The sequence below is a fragment of the Salvelinus alpinus genome, chromosome 10, assembly GCF_045679555.1.
Source record: "Salvelinus alpinus chromosome 10, SLU_Salpinus.1, whole genome shotgun sequence".
NCBI lineage: Eukaryota > Metazoa > Chordata > Actinopteri > Salmoniformes > Salmonidae > Salvelinus > Salvelinus alpinus.
Window position 1 is genome coordinate 28,420,806 of NC_092095.1, and position 19,764 is coordinate 28,440,569.

At 43.6% G+C, this 19,764-nt stretch overlaps 1 protein-coding gene across 1 annotated transcript in view; it reads left to right on the plus strand.

Moving 5' to 3' along the window:
- Positions 1-1,206: 1,206 nt before the first annotated feature.
- The window catches only part of prex2 (phosphatidylinositol-3,4,5-trisphosphate-dependent Rac exchange factor 2), a 246,130-nt gene continuing 227,572 nt past the window's right edge, over positions 1,207-19,764 (plus strand). The window contains exon 1 of the mRNA XM_071328774.1: positions 1,207-1,750. Within this exon, the coding sequence (XP_071184875.1) occupies positions 1,592-1,750 (159 nt within the window). The 5' untranslated portion in view covers positions 1,207-1,591. The remainder of the gene's footprint in view (positions 1,751-19,764) is intronic.

A 19,764-nucleotide genomic window follows, 5' to 3' on the forward strand; every position in this document is an offset into this window, starting at 1 on the left:
GTGACAGAACACTGAGACAATCACGGCGGAACTAGAGAACATTACTAACCCCTATGCTCCGTATTTTCCGCTGGCTGCCCCACCGCCACAGAAAGCACTGAGCTAGGCTGAAACACCTGCATTTTGGAGCTGCCTTACTCAAGAAAGCAAAAGAGACCATGTTTGTATGGAGGCTGATGATTTTTAATTTAAATGTTTTATTGTATGCAAACTGATATGTGACACGTATTAATACCAAAATAACATGCAAAACAGGAAACCCCCCCCCCCCAATTTTTATATTTAATTTTCTTTTAGCAAAAAATGTGGGGTTCAAAACAGGTGGGGCTCTGCCCTGAATGACGGATGGCAAGTAAGCCACTCTGGATAAGAGCATTTGCTAAATTACTAAAGTACATTTATTAAAAAAAATAAAATAATAACTATCTCACATTAAATGTAACTTTTGCGTTAGGCTAATACACAACTTCTAAACCCCAGATAGCAGGCCTATAAATAGTGAGAAACTCAAACAGTCTGTCTGGGTTAGTGTTATACTTCTACCATGCATTCCATGAACATTTCCCCTCCATACTGTTGGTCTGAAGGTAGCAGGCTGCGATGTTTCCCAAAGGACACCCTAATCCCTATTTAGTGCACTATGCATCCTGGTCAAAAGTAGTGCACAGTGTAGGGAATAGAGTGCCATTAGGGACATGTCATTGGGGACATAACCTGGGTCTGCTGGCGGCCATTCCCAGGGTTGGTTTCCTGTCCTCTCCTTGGTGGTGGTGGTGGTTGGGTGGAAGCATAGAGATAGATAGAGGACTCTAGTGCACAAAAGCTTGTTTTATCAGCGCAATTGAGGACTTTCCCCATTTTGAAGTAGTCAACTGGGTGGGACTTTCTATGGGTTAAGGAAGGATGACATAATTCCATCCAGATCATCAGGGGGGGCGGGGGGGTCAGCCAATTAGTTATACTTGTGAGAAAACATTCCCCTTTTGCAGTAAATCACCAACCTTGGCTTCATACCGTTTCAAACAACACACTCCATGTGGTAGTATGCACCCTTTCAGTTTGTTTACAATCTCATAGAAGTTGTAGAAGAAGAAAATGTACTACTTTAAAATGGAGTTGGCCCTGCCACTGCTCATAGACTCCATAATTCGACATATACAATGTTGCGTCCTCTAACTATCTCTATGGGTGGAAGAGCGAGAATGAGTAGGGAGACTGGAACTGGGATGAAGGTCTAAACAGGAGTCAAGTAGTTTGACTGATGTCCAGACGCGTACCGCTGTTGTGTTTCACAGCTTTCCTTTCTCTCAGTCAGGCAGGCGTGTGAAACTAAGCGAGGGTCTCCGCATTTGATCGTGAATTTTGAGCGTTTATAGCGGCGAAGTTGTCAAATTGATTTTTTTTGTTTTGGTTGTTTCGTACAGTGTGCTATAAAGGGTATTTTATTCATTGGACTGAGTGCGTTTGCACCGCAGTGAGTGAGTGAACGGAGATTCACGTCCACTTTTAAACCATGTTGCAAACTTTTTTCCGGCAACAATTGAATTAAACTTTTTAATTTCAAACGTTCTGCAGACAATATATCGCCTTCATGAATTGCGTTATCACCATGACTGATGAAAGCAAAGGAGAACACGGGAAAGGCGAAAGCGGGAAAGATTTGGAGAAACAGCTACGTCTGAGAGTGTGTGTTTTGAACGAACTTCTGAAGACTGAACGGGATTATGTCGGGACACTCGAGTTCCTTTCAGTGAGTTCATAAAGTTGTATTATTTAATGAAGTAGCCTATTTAATATCTCCCAGATATATTCGCTTGCTGCAGGAAATCTCACAGGTTCAAACAACAAACATGCCTATTTATTATGCAAGGGGCATAGGAGTCCTCCGACTCCCAAGCAGCAGAACTCATGCGGTTCACCTCAAAACCAGAGTCGTGCACTGCCTGTCAATCTCATTGATGGTGAAACTAAAACTATAATTTGTCAATCTCAGAGTAAACCACGGTTTCATTATCTAGCTCAGTTGAGGGTTTACCAGCAGAAAATCCGCATATGTCTCTTTCCTGCAGAGTTTGTAGCCTAGGCCTCTTCTCAAAGGAGATTACCTTTTCAGATTAAGTGTGAGAAATAAGGAAAGCAGCAACTGCATAAAGGAAGGCATTCTTCTCTGTGACTTTCTGAGACCAGTGTGACTGTTTAATCCTATTCTCAGATTCTTTCAATAATACAACTTTATAATCGTTTTTTGCTACTTAAAAGACAAGGCTTCCTTTATTGTAACAAGACTCCACTGAGAGATTTAGATGCAGGCCTATTATTCTGTGATTAAATCTATTCTGTGACGTATTTTTCTGATATCTAAGTGTTTACAAATAATACACAGTTAAATATGAACCTACTAGAACTATACGTTTCCCTGGGACTTTGCAAGTTTCATGCAATGTGAATGTGGCTTGAACACAGTGTCTGGGTGATCAATCGAACTTGAAAGATGATTCTATTGTGATTCTCATACCATCCACAAAAGGGGTCTGAAAACCTCCACAGCAAATACCTGGGAGTTGAGCTCTTTGCCAAAAGCTGAACCAATACACACACACACACACACACACACACACACACACACACACACACACACACACACACACACACACACACACACACACACACACACACACACACACACACACACAGAAACAGGTGCCAACAGAGACACAGGTGGACCTAAAATCAAAACCACCAGTACTGACACACAGCTGTTCTCCTGCACACCACTGTGTGTGTGTGTGTGTGTTTCTGGAGTGGACTCTCCTATGCTGCCTGGCATGAACGGTAATGCAGGACTTGGCTGGGCCATAAGAATGACATTCTGTCAGCTTAATGGCATTACTAAGAAAACAGCTAAGGCTCAAAGGCAGGAAGGACAGAAGGCCGCTGCTGTTTAAAAATGCACACTGGGTCCTGGATGCCTGTCTATGCGTGCGAGGCAACTTGAGAAAGCTGTTAGGATATTTTATAAATGTAAATGAATTGTCTGTAGAGTTATTTATGTCTCACTTTGTTAGACAATGTTTGGCTAGACTCGTTAATGACAGCGAAGGCGGCTTAATACATAAGCAAGGTCCGGGAGTTTTTCTAAGGAGATCTGAACAGGAGAACTCTGGGCCTTTTCATAACTTGTGATTATGAATGTGTTATTAAGTCTGCATACAAGTGAAGGAAGCCTTTGACCCTGTCATTTACAACCCGGGAGGTAACCACTGGTCAGACTCAGGACTGGGGCCGTATGTGTCAAGCGTCTCAGAGTAGAAAACTGATTCAGAATCAGTTTTGCATTTAAGATCACAATGAATACGATTACATGGACACTAACAGTGTAGGAGTGCCAGATCAGCACTCCTACACTGAGACACTTGATACATACGGCCCCAGATCTAGACTGTGTCTATGTATCCTGACCACCATGGCTCCCCTCCATATTACTTTCCCAAGACTTTGCTTTCCTTTCCCTGTATGGTGGTGGTGGGGGGGAGTGGGGCTGGAGGCACTGTGTTGTGTGTCATTAAGAAGGTTATTTCCCAGACCACATGTTCTGTATGTAGACATTCCTCTTCCTCTATGCCTTCTTCTCTCCCTCCTTCAATCCCTTCCTTCTTTCTCTCCCTCCCTCCATCCCTCTGCTCCACAGATGGCTCCAATGGACTGGAGAGAGGGAAGGGGAGAGGGATGGATGGAGGGAGGGAGAGAAAGAGAGGGGGATGTAGGGAGGGAAGGAGAGCGAGGGATCGAGGGAGAAATGTGGGGTGAAGGAGAGCGGGAGGGAGGGGAGAAGAGGGAGACGAGGAACTAGAAATGACTCTTAGCTTGATACAGAGCAATCCTTCTGGAATAGTCTCTTCCTAGAAAACATCCCACCATCATTCCATAATTGGGTTGAGATAGAATGGAATGGATAGAGGCAATGGTTATGTCCCAAATAGCATCCCATTCCCTACATAGTGCACACGTTTTGGTCAAAAGTAGCACACTAAGTAGGGAATAGGGTGCCATCTGGGAATCACAAATAGCATGGGAGTGTCCTCTCTCTGTCCTGTGTTTTTGGGAATGCAACCCCTGCCTCCGCCCCCCTATGGTGCTGTGACTGGGATTCATTCAAGGAGCTGGCTCTAAAGCACTGGCAGGAAGTCAAACATTTGTTTATTTATGTATCAGTATTATCGATAGTGATACTTCTATCTACGCTATTTTGCCAAGTAGTTATGAAATGTTTCATATATATTTCCTTTAAGCAGCCTCGCATTTGCTCAGCCAAACTACTGTAGCTCTACAGTTCAGTGGTAAACAAGTAACATTTTGCCATCTCCAAGGCCTGAATATGTTCAAGCTGAGAGGTTCATATGATGTTGATGAAAGGTAAGGCACTCTCTCTGAGACATGGGGAGGATGGGAGAAAGAGATGGGCCTACTTCTCCTCATCTCTCTTATCGTGTGTGTGTGTGTGTGTGGGGGGGGGGTGTCATCATCTGGGGATGAAATAACAACCTGGGGCTGGGGAGAGAGAGAGCCCTGACTGATCATTTTCATCTGATGCTCTTCATTAGAAACACACACACGTCATCCAAGCATCTGATCCTTGAGGTCCTCAACTCTGCAGTAACAGTGAACAATCCATGTTCTCGTCACGTGGCTTTGAGAAAGAACTCCAGTTCACCAGCCGCACACCTTGTGCACTGCAGGAAATCTGAGAGGAACTTTCTCACGAAGGGTCTGATATTATCTGGATTATCTATGTCTAACATCCAAATATCCATCTCTTACTCAACACAGGCCAGGGGTTATGCGCCCTGGTCAAAAGTAGCTGACTATAGGGAACAGGCTTCCATTTGGGAAACACAGGCAGACAGTTTCAGACTCTGGTGCAAGAGGGCATGTGTGACTGTTTTGGGGGTTGCGGTCCGACTCCGGAGGGAAGAGCCAGGAGAATCTGTCAGGGGGGAAAGGGGTATAAGGGGGCAAAGGGGAAGACATTACCAGGAGGGTGCAGGGGGGGAAAGGGGGTTAGGTTAGTGACGTGGATGCCTAGGCTTGGTGCCTGTTCTTGTAAACCATATTTCCTGGTAGAGGCAGGAATTCCTGAGAGGTTAGGAATTGCAGGGGAACAATGAAAACACCGTCCGGCCAGTAGCTAGCTGCCTGCTGGAGTTCAGCTCAGAGGAAACTAAAGGCTTCTCGCTCTGCATCCCAAATGGCACCCTATCCCCTACATAGTGCACTACTTTTAACCAGAGCCCTATATGGGGAGATAGGGTGCCATTTGGAACTCGCTCACTGCCTAACTACTGAACCCTAACACAACCTGCCTGGCTTCACAATACAATAAACCACAGTACACTACCTACAGCTGGGGCCTGGGGCAGTGGAAAACAACATGGGAGACTTTTTAATGTTGTCCCCCGGTCCTCTTTAGAGAGGTTTCTCAAATGACCAAGGCCCACAGGGAATAGGGCGCCATTAGTGGCACAGCCCATGTTTATTCTGGACAACTGAGGGACAAGAAAATGACATGGTCTTTCAAAAAATGTCTGGTTGAAGGAAACAAGGGATGGATGAAAAGGTAAACTGAGTGTAAACTAAACTCTCCTGGTAATTGCGTCCCGTCCTTCTCCTCTTGTGGCAGGTGTTTTTGTGTTACTGGGTACTCTGGAGGCCTGGCTGTGACCGTGGCATTGTTGACAGTTTTGGTTTTGAGCGAAGGGGACAATGAAACCCACTCCGTTGCATGATAAGGACTTCAGTGAGAGGGTGTCGTGAGGGAGAGAAGGGAAGCTTTTTATGTGAGACTTGTAGGACTGCGTCTCAAATGGCACCCTATGCCCTTTATAATGCACTTCTGACCATGGCCCATAGGGCTCTGCAGAGAATAGGGTGCCATTTAGGACGCAGACAAAGAAGCAACTCTCTGTGTAATATATTCCCTTAGGCTCTGCTGTATTAGTGGTCCCACTGCAACCCTCCTCCCTCCTTGCCTCTCCCCTTGTCGCTGCGACAGCTTGTGGAACCGTAAAGAACCATAAATTGACCACCTAAATGTAATGTTTTTAAAACCTTGATAATCCCACTCGTAAAACGAGATTTAACGTGAAACTAAATGTGACTCTATAAACTCTGACTGGATCACTTTTCCATGCAGGCTTTTCAATAATTCATCTCTCTATCAACGTCTTTATTTTAGCTCTGTGTATATTTGGTCATCCGCGGAGTACATTTCCCTGCAGTGAAAAACCATAAAGCTGGCAAACCTGTGGTAGTTTGATATTAATTAAAGCTTGTAAATCTGAATGTTTTTGAGCTGAGACGGGAAATCAGGGCTGGTGAGGAAAACACAGACTCGGATCTCTCTCTCTCTCACTCACAATCTGTGTTGGGTTTGTTTACCGGGCTGTCAGGCTGGTGATCTTGTTTTTGTGTGTCACACATGACCAGTGGTGAGCACGTTGTGTGTGTGTGTGTGTGTGTGTGTGTGTGTGTGTGTGTGTGTGTGTGTGTGTGTGTGTGTGTGTGTGTGTGTGTGTGTGTGTATGGGGGCTCCATATCCTCTGGACGGACATCCAGTGACCCCAGGGTGGCGACCTCTTGTTCTCCTCTCCTTCCTGTCGGTTAATCTGAAGACTTCACTAAGTTCCTCCCCTGTTCCCCCTCCTGACCCACCAGCCCCCTGGTGTTCTGGAAACGGCAACAGACGATGTTGATATACAGTGTGTCCCTACTCAATCAAAACGCATGCATGCACTCGGATAAAAACATACGCACACGCTAACGTGTGCTACTGCTCAGATAGGAAAACACGCTAACGTGTGCTACTGCTCAGATAGGAAAACACGCTAACGTGTGCTACTGCTCAGATAGGAAAACACGCTAACGTGTGCTACTGCTCAGATAGGAAAACACGCTAACGTGTGCTACTGCTCAGATAGGAAAACACGCTAACGTGTGCTACTGCTCAGATAGGAAAACACGCTAACGTGTGCTACTGCTCAGATAGGAAAACACGCTAACGTGTGCTACTGCTCAGATAGGAAAACACGCTAACGTGTGCTACTGCTCAGATAGGAAAACACGCTAACGTGTGCTACTGCTCAGATAGGAAAACACGCTAACGTGTGCTACTGCTCAGATAGGAAAACACTCACGCGTCGTGCAGAGTGCAGAGGAACGGATCAGTCCTGTTTATTACCCATAGGCACACTGACTACACACGTCACGTAGCTCCTCATCACCCAGTGCCCTAAGACTGACCCCCTACCCCTCTCACCTCCTCACCCCCTGCCCCTCTCAGTTCCTCACACCCTGCCCTTCTCACCTCCTCACCCCCTGCCCCTCTTGATGAAACCTCTAACTCCCCTGCTGCTCACCCATACCTCCCCCCCACTCTACCTAATACTATCACCTCTCCCTCCGTTCTCTCCCCCTGCTCGTCTCTTCCCCTCTCCTGCTTTCACCTATGACCCCTCTCATCTGTAACCCTCTCACCCCTTTACTCTCACTGGACCAAACCATAGCTAATGGATCTCTCTCTCTCTCTTCTCTCCACCCCGCCGTCCCACAGGCAACACTGGCTGCATATGTTCCATCCATTATTTTTTGCATCCCAAATGGCACCCTATTCCCTATATAGTGCACTACTTTTGACTAGGGCCCATAGGTCAAGTGCACTACATAGTGAAAAGGGTGCCATTTGGGACAAAGCCTTTGTTGACAAGGAGAGTTGTATTTTTCCAGTGCTACTTGCAGCATCATTAAGATCTCTATCTCTCTAATCAGGCAGGCCTGACACACACACACACACACACACACACACACACACACACACACACACACACACACACACACACACACACACACACACACACACACACACACACACACACACACACACACACACACACACACACACACACACACACACACACACAGGGCTGGTTCTTTTCCAGAAGATTTGTTCTCATGGAGGGGGATTTTTTTTATCCCCTCCCTCCCTCCCTCCCTCTATCTTATTCTATCTTATCCTCAGCTCTGCCCAGAGCCTCTTCTCCCAAGGTTTAGAGCAGGCTTGTTACACACACTGTGTGTCTTTATCTGAGTGTGTGTGTGCACAGAGATTGTGAGAGAAAGAATAGATGTTTTTTCTCCTGTCCTCTCTTTTTTATTCTATTGGGTCAGTGTCTCCAGTGTGTGAAAACAGCGAAAACATTGTGTGGTTCTTTTCTTTCTGTCCGTCCTCCTTCTGAGGCCCCTGAAGAGTTGCAGCAGGTATCTCTGTCTGCATTCTAATCTCACACCAACCGATGAACCGACCAACCAACCAAGGCATAAATAGACTGGTTTCATCATACCTCTACTGGTTCAGGAGCATGTAATCACCACCCAAGTTTATTTTCCATAGTTGTTGTGTGTGTAGTTGGAGTGTTTACAAGTCTGTTGTGTGCATTCCTGTCCGATTGTTTGTTTGTGTGTGCGCGTGTGTGTGTGTGCGCATGCAAACTAGGGATGGGCACGGTTAATCGAATATCCGAACAAACGTTAATATTCAAATTACCTGAGTGAATGTTCATTTTTGAAAAAACTTTGTAGGCCTATTTTAACAATGAAAAAGCTTTGTTAAATTACATTATCCGTGAAACATTTTGACCTGCAAGGATATACCATTTGAAATTCAAATTTTAATAAACCAACTTTTGAATGTAGTTTTTATAACGGTGCATTGAGCTAACATACTGCTGGGTATTTAGCCCTCCAGGAAGTCCTATTTCCCCCACTTCAAATAGCAATCACAGACACTCACCTAATGGAGTTTCCATAATACCCGACACAGAACAATGCAAAACACTCACCAGAAAATCTTTTTTGTAACAGAATCAGTTCTATCATTGCGAAAATCAGACTTCTCTTTTGTTGTTGCTGTTAGCCAAACTACCGAAGAAAAGCAGCATGTCTGCTGTTTACCTCTGCAATGTGCATTTGAGTCATTCTGATTGGTCGTGAGTTAATAGCTAAATGTTAGTTTGTTTTTCTTTTTTTCCGACTATCTGGATATCCCCAAAAAATGCATATTAAAATAATTTCAAACGCCCATCCCTAGTGCACGTGTGTGTGTGTGTGTGTGTGTTTGGAACCTGAGCGCTAGACTAAATTTGTCTCTGTTGGCAGAGCTGAATGATTGCAGAGATTAACTATCTGGTAGAGCAGAGCACTGGAGTGGAGACTTCACTAGGTGCACCTCTACATCCCTTATCACTTAAAATGTTGCAAAGGGCTAATTAAGTAAATACCTATCTCTTTTTCCCATGTGGCTTGGGGATTTACCTTCTGACTTTTCAGTGAGGTTTTATTCATTAGCTCTTAGAGAATGAGAGACTTAAATTTTTTTCACAAATTAAGATTTTATTTAATTGAACTATTATGATATAGTGATATTGGATCATTCTCCTGTATCATGCTTAATTACACCAAAATAAAATACACTTAGCGACAGAATATGGAGAATGAACAGAGTGCATCTTCAAGACCCAAAATGTATTAAATGCGTAAACGGAAAAATGAAGACCTTTGGAAAAAAATGTAGACATATACATCAGAGAAAAGCTAACCCTCAAAATAATTTGGGATGCTTTTAAGGTGTACATCAGGGGAATGATAATCTCATACTCTGCAAGAGTTAAATCTGAGTTAATCTGAGTTTACAAGGTAAAGAAGAAAATACATTTTTGGAACTTAAGCAGGAATATGATCTTTTACTTTTGAAGAGAGCCAACAACTACAGGTTAAACTCAAATAAAGCATGCTATTTATTTTATGGTAAATAAACCTGGTAAACACCTATGAGGCCTCACAAAAAGAATACAGTTGAAGTCGGAAGTTTACATACCACGTAGCCAAATATATTTAAACTCAGTTTTTCACAATTCCTGACATTTAATCCTTGTAAAAATTCCCTGTCTTAGGTCAGTTAGGATCACCACTTTATTTTAAGAATGTAAAATGTCAGAATAATAGTGGAGAGAATGATTTATTTCAGCTGTTATTTCTTTCATCACATTCCCAGTGGGTCAGAAGTTTACATACACTCAATTAGTATTTGAGAGCATTGCCTTTCAATTGTTTAACTTGGGTCAAACGTTTCAGGGAAGCTTTCATAAGCTTCCCACAATAAGTTGGGTGAATTTTGGCCCATTCCTCCAGACAGAGCTGGTGTAACTGAGTCAGGTTTGTAGGCCTCCTTGCTCACACACGCTTTTTAAATTCTTCCCACAAATTCTCTACAGGATTGAGGTCAGAGCTTTGTGATGGCCACTCCAATACCATGACTTTGTTGTCCTTAAGCCATTTTGCCACATCTTTGGAAGTATGCTTGGGGTCATTGTCCATTTGGAAGAACCATTTGCGACCAAGCTTTAACTTCCTGACTGATGTCCTGAGATGTTGCTTCAATATATCCACATAATTTTCCTCCCTCATGATGCCATCTATTTTGTGAAGTGCACCAGTCCCTCCTGCAGCAAAGCACCCCCACAACATGATGCTTCCACCCCCATGCTTCGCGGTTGGGATGGTGTTCTTCGGTTTGCAAGCCTCCCCCTTGTTCCTCCAAACATAACGATGGTCATTATGGCCAAACAGTTCTATTTTTGTTTTATCAGACCAGAGGACATTTCTCCAAAAAGTACGATCTTTGTCCCCATGTGCAGTTACAAACCGTAGTCTGGCTTTTTTATGGCGGTTTTGGAGTAGTGGCCTCTTCCTTGCTGAGCGGCCTTTCAGGTTATGTCGATATAGGACTCGTTTTACTGTGAATATAGATACTTTTGTACCTGTTTCCTCCAGCATCTTCACAGGGTCCTTTGCTGTTGTTCTGGGATTGATTTGCACTTTTCGCACCAAAGTACGTTCATCTCCAGGAGATGAGCGTTGTAACGGCTGCGTGGTCCCATGGTGTTTATACTTTCGTACTATTGTTTGTACAGATGTACGTGGTACCGTCAGGCATTTGGAAATGGCTCCCAAGGATGAACCAGACTTTTTTTTCTGAGGTCTTGGCTGATTTCTTTTGATTTTCCCATGATGTCAAGCAAAGAAGCACTGAGTTTGAAGGTAGGCCTTGAAATACATCCACAGGCACACCTCCAATTGACTCAAATGATGTCAATTAGCCTATCAGAAGCTTCTAAAGCCATAACATCATTTTCTGGAATTTGCCAAGCTGTTTAAAGGCACAGTCAACTTAGTGTATGTAAACTTCTGACCCACTTGAATTGTGATACAGTGAATTGTAAGTGAAATAATCTGTCTGTAAACAATTGTTGGGAAAATGACTTGTGTCATGCACAAAGTAGATGTTCTAACCGACTTGCCACAACTATACTTTGTTAACAACAAATTTGTGGAGTGGTTGAAAAACGTGTTTTAATGACTCTAACCTAAGTGTATGTAAACTTCCGACTTCAACTGTACATGCCAAACCAGTTATAATTATTTTCGCTAAATAGCAATTTTAATAGCTTCTATGGAAATGTATATAAATCAGAATTAAATAACAGTTTGACTGATCCTACATCTTTCTTTCTTCAGGGTTATTACATCTAGAAAAAGATTTAGACGAGAAAGAGCAGGCAGGCCAGCGCGAGGGAGAGAGGAGGGGCAGGCAGAACCGTGCCCATATGTCATAGTAATCTGCATCTCACAATGCCTTAATTGTCTTGCATGCCTCACATATTCTTCCTCTCCGGTTTTATTTAAATTACACAACTTTCCCCAGGCCTTCATAGCCATATAGTCTAGTTAGGCATTAACACAGAAAATAATGTTTTATCATAACTGCACTGTGAATTAAAAAAAAATGTGACTCCTTTTTGTGATATCCAATTGCGATCCAATTACGATCTTGTCTCATCGCTGCAACTCCCTAACGGGCTCAGGAGACGCGAAGGTCGACTCATGCGTCCTCCGTAACATGACCTGCCTAACTGCTCTTCTTAACACCCGTTCGCTTAACCCATAAGCCAGCTGCACCAATGTGTCGGAGGAAACACTGTTTAACTGACGACTGAAGTCAGCCTGCAGGCGCCCGGCCCACCATAAGGAGTCACTAGAGTGCAATGAGCCAAGTAAAGCGCCCCTGGCCAAACTCTCAAACCCGGACGACGCAGGGCCAATTGTGCGCCGCCCTATGGGACTCCCGGTCACGGCCGGTTGTGACACTTTCTTGGATCGAACCCGGGTCTGTAGTGACGCCTCAAGCACTGCGATTTAGTGCCTTAGACTGCTGCACCACCCGGGAGGCCCTGCACTGTGGTTTTAATTATGTGGGGGAAAAAACATTGTTTTTAGGATTTTTCTTAACGTTAAGGATCCCAACTTGGTTTAAACGTTCACACCCCTATTACAAACAAATACAAGAACATGTTTTAGTATAATACAATATGCTACAAAACAAGATGTAGATTTATCAATAATGGCTGTTAATGCCCGAAAAGGCTTTCAACCGTCGTGAATGGCCTTTTCTATTCAAAACATTGGAAGCCTTCAACTATCCAGCTCAAATAATACATTTAATAAAAATAGTATTTACATATTCTAAAGTAAAAATATACAACATATATACAAAAATAATGCATTATCTGATGAAATTGCTTTAGAAAGGGGTACAAGACATGGATGTCCTGTCTCCCTCCTCCTGTTTGCACTGGTAATTGAACCGCTTGCAGAAAGAATTAGACAGGACCCAAACGTAACAGTTATCAGTATGGGTAAACATAAATATAAACTAAACTTATTTGCAGATGATCTCCTGATTATACCTCACTAATATTGAGAAAACAATGCCTACCGTGTAAAATTAATGTAGATGGCAATGGCAATAAGAAAAAGAATAACTCATGATCTACAGCAATCCTTTAAGTGGACCAATGTTAAATACTTAGGATGCTTATACAGTGTTTTCGGGAAAGTTTTCAGACACCTAGACTTTTTTCCACATTTTGTTACGTTACAACCTTATTCTAAAATGGATCCCAAAAATGTCCCTCATCAATCTACACACAGGTGTACCCCACACAGGTGTACCCCACCGAAGACATTCTTTAATAAAGTATACTCAGCCATAAGACAATCATAGAATATAAAGGAAAGTTTTTCATGTCCCAAAGTCTGAGGCTGGTTTTAACCTTTTATTTTTTTTATTTAACCAGTTGATAACGAGTTCTCATTTACAACTGTGACGTGGCCAAGATAAAGCAAAGCAGTGTGACAAAAACAACACAGAGTTACACATAAACAAACGTACGGTCAATAACACAATAGAAACATCTATATACAGTGTGTACAAATGTAGAAGATTAGGGAGGTAAGGCAATAAATAGGCCATAAAGGCGAAATAATAACAATTTAGCATTAACACTGGAGTGATAGATGTGCAGATGATGATGTGCAAGTCGAGATACTGGGGTGCAAAAGAGCAAGAAGATAAATAACAATATGGGGATGAACCTTCCAACCTTGGAATTGTATTAACACGCCACCCAAGGCTTTTACTGTTGTTAACAGTGGGTACAGTACATATTGAAGATGAACATGCTCATCCCCAGAATCTTTTCATGTGTCTGTTTTCAAAGAATAAAGCTAAGAACATGAACTTCATAGTTAAGAACACTATAACATGGAAGAAAATTAAATGTATTCTACACGAACCAATATCACTTCCTAAAAACACAACTCTATGAAACAATCCTTGGATAGCTTTTCACAATTCACAGATAAATTGGCCCACATAGAAAACTAAAGGCATAGAAACCATAAATGACTTGGTAACAGGAAATACAATTATATCCATGACAGAATTAAAAAGCCATTTTGGACTAACCAATATAGACATTTTCAAAGACATTTTGCAACTTAAAAGTTTTATAACACAAAATGTTGATCTGAAATCTTTTGGGCATCAGGGCAATGTTGAGGGATTTCTATTTGACACAGAAAAGGATACTCGTATGATTGGTAAGTTTTCTATAAATCCTTGCAGAAAGCATATCCAACTGACAATCTCTTAGAAAAAAAGGAACTATTGGAACCAAGACTAAAAAATTACGGATATTGGCAAGAGGTGTAGGGAATGTTGAAACTTTTAACAAAATGACAATTAACAAAAATGTATGCTTAAATCCAGTTGAAACTAATGTACATACTTTATTATAGAAGAGACACAATTCACATATTCTACAGGCCAATGGCAGAGTCATGTCTTAAGTGTAAAACTAACAGTGACTCAGTGATTTATGCCTTCTGGGAGTGATATAAAGTCCGAAAGTAATGGGCAGAGTTAGAAAGTTGGCCTTCAGAAGTTTTACAATATCAATTGACTTTTAATCCGTCTGTCTACATATTTCAAGACATGTTATATGAGGGTGCGGTGAGATACCCGGGGGGTTCGACCGTACTTTTCTTGTCAATCATTTTGAAAACTTTTGCTTAAAAACTGGAAATCAAGTGAATGTCCGTCATTGGGACAGTGGAAGAGTCAAATTCATTATTATTTGAATATTGAAAGAGTGTGGGCGACAGAGAAGGGCAGAGTGGCGCAGTTTGAGATCATGTGGAATAGAGTCTTGCAAGCCGTGGAGATTGAGGCGGTGGGAGCATGTGGGTCTGGGCAGGGGTGATTTCGTTGATGTTTGTGTGCGCCTGTCTTTTGTCTGTGAATGTTTTGGGGGAAAAAAACATTTTAAAAATGGTCATTGATTCAAAGCTGCAGACATTGATAATGAAGACATGGCTTAGATTTATGGCTTAGATTAACTACACTCATCCAAGCAAAAAGAAGACCCTATATCTTCAGTCATATACAGTCTAAAGAAGACTATATATTCAGTCATATACAGTCTAAAGAAGACTATATATTCAGTCATATACAGTCTAAAGAAGACTATATATTCAGTCATATACAGTCTAAAGAAGACCCTATATATTTTGCCTCTGGGTCTGGGAATCTTCCCCCTCCCCTCTTGTGAATGTAAGCGGTGGTAGATTGGCGATTTTAACTTGTGATTTTGAGTCATGTAGGCGTAAATGATAACCAATGCATGATGCTGTGGTGTGTGGTGTTTGCATGGAATATTTTGCCTCCCCTTGTGTGAATGTAAGCAGCCTCAGTGGTAAGTCTTTCTGGAGTGTCAGAGTGAGTTCCTCTGCTTTTGTCTCTGTGTGGTCATGCAGCCAGACCAGCCTCTCCCCAAGCAGGATCTCCTTCCTTCCTTCCTGGCCCTCCCCTTCTTTACATTGTGCTACGGGTTTCCTGTCACGCTCACGCACACACACACACACACACACACACACACACACACACACACACACACACACACACACACACACACACACACACACACACACACACACACACACACACACACACACACACACACACACACACACACACACACACACAGACACTGTGTGACACACACACACAGGCATGTGCAAGGACTCCAGCAATCTCATACACACACACATACGCATGCACACACACACCACATACTATGGAAACACACAGCCTCTTTTGAGATGCTCTTGTTGCATCTCTAAATATGTATATGTGTATATGTGTGTGTGTGTGTGTGTGTGTGTGTGTGTGTGTGTGTGTGTGTGTGTGTGTGTGTGTGTGTGTGTGTGTGTGTGTGTGTGTGTGTGTGTGTGTGTGTGTGTGTGTGTGTGTGTGTGTGTGTGTGTGTGTGTGTGTGTGTGTGTGTGTGTGTGTGTGCGTGTGTGTGTGTGTCTGTCTAGGGGCTCATCTTGTACTTGACGGTGGGTCTTTGTAGAGAAGCGGGCATCTTTTGGTTCTGCTCTGCCAGCTGCCCACCCAGTCCATGGGCCCTCTACGGTTGACTTGGTGTCAGAGTCAACCTCTCCCCAGAGGAAACTTGTGAATCTGGCATCATCCACCCTTACAAAGGGCTCCAATGTCTAAGCTGGCATGCTGGCACGCTTCTCTGTGGGCATGGGGTACTACCCCCTAGACCCATCTGTTGAAATACATGGCAGAGTCATCTGCAATGCCAGCCTAGCAACATCATAGTGCCCTCGAAGATCATCACTAAGCTAAGGACCCTGGGACTGAACACCTGGATGCTGGACTTCCTGACGGGCCACCCCCAGTTGGTGAGGGTAGGCAACAACACATCCGCCACGCTGACCCTCAACACAGTGGCCCATCAGCAGTGTGTGCTTAGTCTCCTCCTGTACTCCCTGTTCACCCAGGACTGCATGGCCGTGCACGACTCCAACACCATCAAGTTTGCCAAGGACACGACAGTGGTAGGCCTGATCATGACGACGATGAGACAGCCTATAGGGAGGAGTTCAGAGACCTGACAGTGTGGTGCCAGGACAACAACCTCTCCCTCAACGTCAGTAAGACAGAGGATCTGATCGTGGACTACAGGAAATGGAGGGCCGAGTACGCCACCATTCACATCGACTGGGCTGCAGTTAGCGGGTCGAGAGCTTCAAGTTCCTCGGTGTCTACGTCACGAAAGATCTATCATGGTCCATACACCCCAACGCAGTCGTGAAGAGGGCACGACCATGCCTCTTCCCTCTCAGAAGGCTGAAAAGATTTGGCACGGGCCCTCATATCCTCAAAGTTCTACAGCTGCACCAACGAGAGCATCTTGACTGGCTGCATCACCACTTGGTATGGCAACTGCTTGGCATCTGACCGCAAGGCGCTACAGAGGGTTGTGTGTACTACCCAGTACATCACTGGGGCCGAGCTCCCTGCCATCCAGGACCTCTATAGCAGGCGGTGTCAGAGGAAAGCCCCAAAAATTGTCAAAGACTAGCCACCCGAGCCACAGACTGTTCTCTCTGCTATCGCACAGCAAGCGGTACCAACGCATCAAGTCTGGAACCAACAGGACCATGAACATCTTCTACCTCCAAGCCATAAGACTTCTAAACAATACCGCTAAATAGCTAATCAAATGGCTACCCGGACTACCTGCAATGACTCTTTTTTGAACTGACTCTCTTGCACTGACTCTATGCACACACGCTGGACTCTAACCACACACTCACACATACTTACACTGACACCCCAACACACACATAAACACACACACAAACACATAACATGCACACACATGCATACTGACGCCACACACACACACACACACACACACACACACACACACACACACACACACACACACACACACACACACACACACACACACACACACACACACACACACACACACACACACACACATACATACATACGTACACACACTTTCACACTAACCACATGCACTGCTGCTACTGTCTTATCTATCCTGTTGCCTAGTCACTTTACCCCTATCTATATGTATATAGCTACCTCAATTACCTCGTACCCCTGCACATCAACTCAGTGTTGGTACTCCCTGTATATAGCCATGTTATCTTTACTCTTTATTTTTATTTGTTATTCACTGTGTATTTATTTCTCGTGTCACTATTCCTATTTTTTTATTTGATATCTTTAACTCTACATTGTTGGAAATGGACCCGTAAGTAAGCATTTCACTGTTAGTCTACACCTGTTGTCTACAAAGCATGTGACAAATCACATTTGATTTGATCTTCAAATGACTTATGTTGTTATCAGTTGTCTCAGTGAGACTTTCAGCTGTGTAAGCAGTCTGGCGTTTGTCCATTGACACTGATAAGTGGGGACTTTTATGTTATCAGTTTATTTTAAGCCTTTTAAGTAAGCTCTTAAAAAGTTGCAACTTAGTGACTGATAAATCTAGCACTTATGTAGAATATGTACAGCCAAATGACCCACTGTGAGTCAGCGAGGATCAAAGCTATCACTTACTAGCTAAACCATTGACAGTCTTTTGTGGTTGAGGAGACATTGACTACTTCTCTTCTAGTCTTTTTAAGAAACATTTGTGTCTTTCTAAAGATCTTATATATCTGTATACATGAGTATATGAATAGTGTGTGAATTGTATTTTTGTTGTCTCTTGGTGTCTTTCCAATATATACATCTTATTTAATTTTTTATTTTGAATTGAATGTCCTTGTCCTTGTTCTTGTCATGTATTTGTACGTTTTATGTGGACCCCTGGAAGAGTAGCTGCTGCATGTGCAGTAGCTATTGAGGATCCTAATAAACTACACTCTGTCCTCTGTCTCTCTCTCTCGCACTCTCTCTCTCTCTCTCTTTGTCTCTCTATCTGTCCTGTCTGTTTGTTGTCTCTGTCTGTCTGTTTGTCTCTCTCTCTCTCTCTCTCTCTCTCTCTCTCTCTCTCTCTCTCTCTTTGTCTCTCTATTTGTCCCGTCTGTTTGTTGTCTCTGTCTGTCTGTTTGTCTCTCTCTCTCTCTCTCTCTCTCTCTCTTTGTCTCTCTATCTGTCCTGTCTGTTTGTCTCTCTCTCTCTCTCTCTCTCTCTCTCTCTCTCTCTCTCTCTCTCTCTCTCTCTCTCTCTCTCTCTCTCTCTATCTCTATCTCTATCTCTATCTGTCCTGTCTGTTTGTTGTCTCTGTCTGTCTATTTGTCTCTCTCTCTCTCTCTCTCTCTCTCTCTCTCTCTCTCTCTCTCTGCAACAGCCACTGAATGCATAACAGCCACACAGGTCAGACAGACATAGGAAATTCTGTTTCCCCCTTAAATTCTTTAATTAAGGACTTGGCTGCGATGTCATGGAGGGAGACAGACACAGGGGCCTTGTCTCTGGATGAGCAGATGCCCTCTCTCTCTTCCTCCTTCCCCTCCTTCCCCTCTCTATCTCCCCCACCCTGCCCCTCTCTTGTTTAGCCCTATGGGGGCGGTTGTCACAGACTGTAAAGTACCCACGACTGGACTGGCGCCTTATGTTAAGGCCAGACTACCAGGAAGCCTCTTAAATATATCACTGGCCTTTCACCTCCTTATTGGACCAGAAGTCGTGACGTGCACGCCCAATAATATCTCATTCATACTGTGTAAAAGGTTGATGTAATTGTCTGAAAATTACCATGAATATGAAGTCACTCTTTCCTTCTTCCCCCTTACACCATAATAACTCTGAGTCCGAATTGGGCCAGGCAACTTAAATGAAGGACTCTCAGACTAAGATAGACACTAAGGAAGTTTCCATGTAGATATATCCACAGCCAGGTAGTGAAAGTTGAGGGGGTGGTGTCGGTGGTGCTTGAGGCACTGAAGAGGCAGGGTTGGTTTTGGAAGAGGTCAAACTAGTTGAACAGGACATATCCAGACAGTGGAGGACCTTTTAACCCAGGATCCAACCATCCAACCACCCAGGTCAGGATAACATATCCCTGTATCCATGCAGTTAACCAGGCACAGGTCTGTTCTGTTGTGTGTGTGTGTGTGTGTGTGTGTGTATTTGTTAGGGCCAGTAAAGTTAAAGGGAAACTCAGCAACAACAAAAAAAAGATATAGAAAAATATGGAGAGAAAACCCACACTCTTAACTAGTGTCAGTTGATGTTCCGGTCATGCCAGTAATGGTGCCATTCCTGCTCTGGCCATTTGAGTCACTTGTAGGCATGGTAATGCTAAAAGGCAGGGGTCCATTTGTTTTGTGGCTGGCATGGTGGCACTGCCTCTTAATGGGCTAGAGAAGGGCCACTGCTCCCTCTGTTCATTCACAGATACAAAAATGGCATGAAGCCCAGACCCCATGGAAAGAGAGGGAACAGGGGGAAGAGGGTGGGGGGGTGGAGGG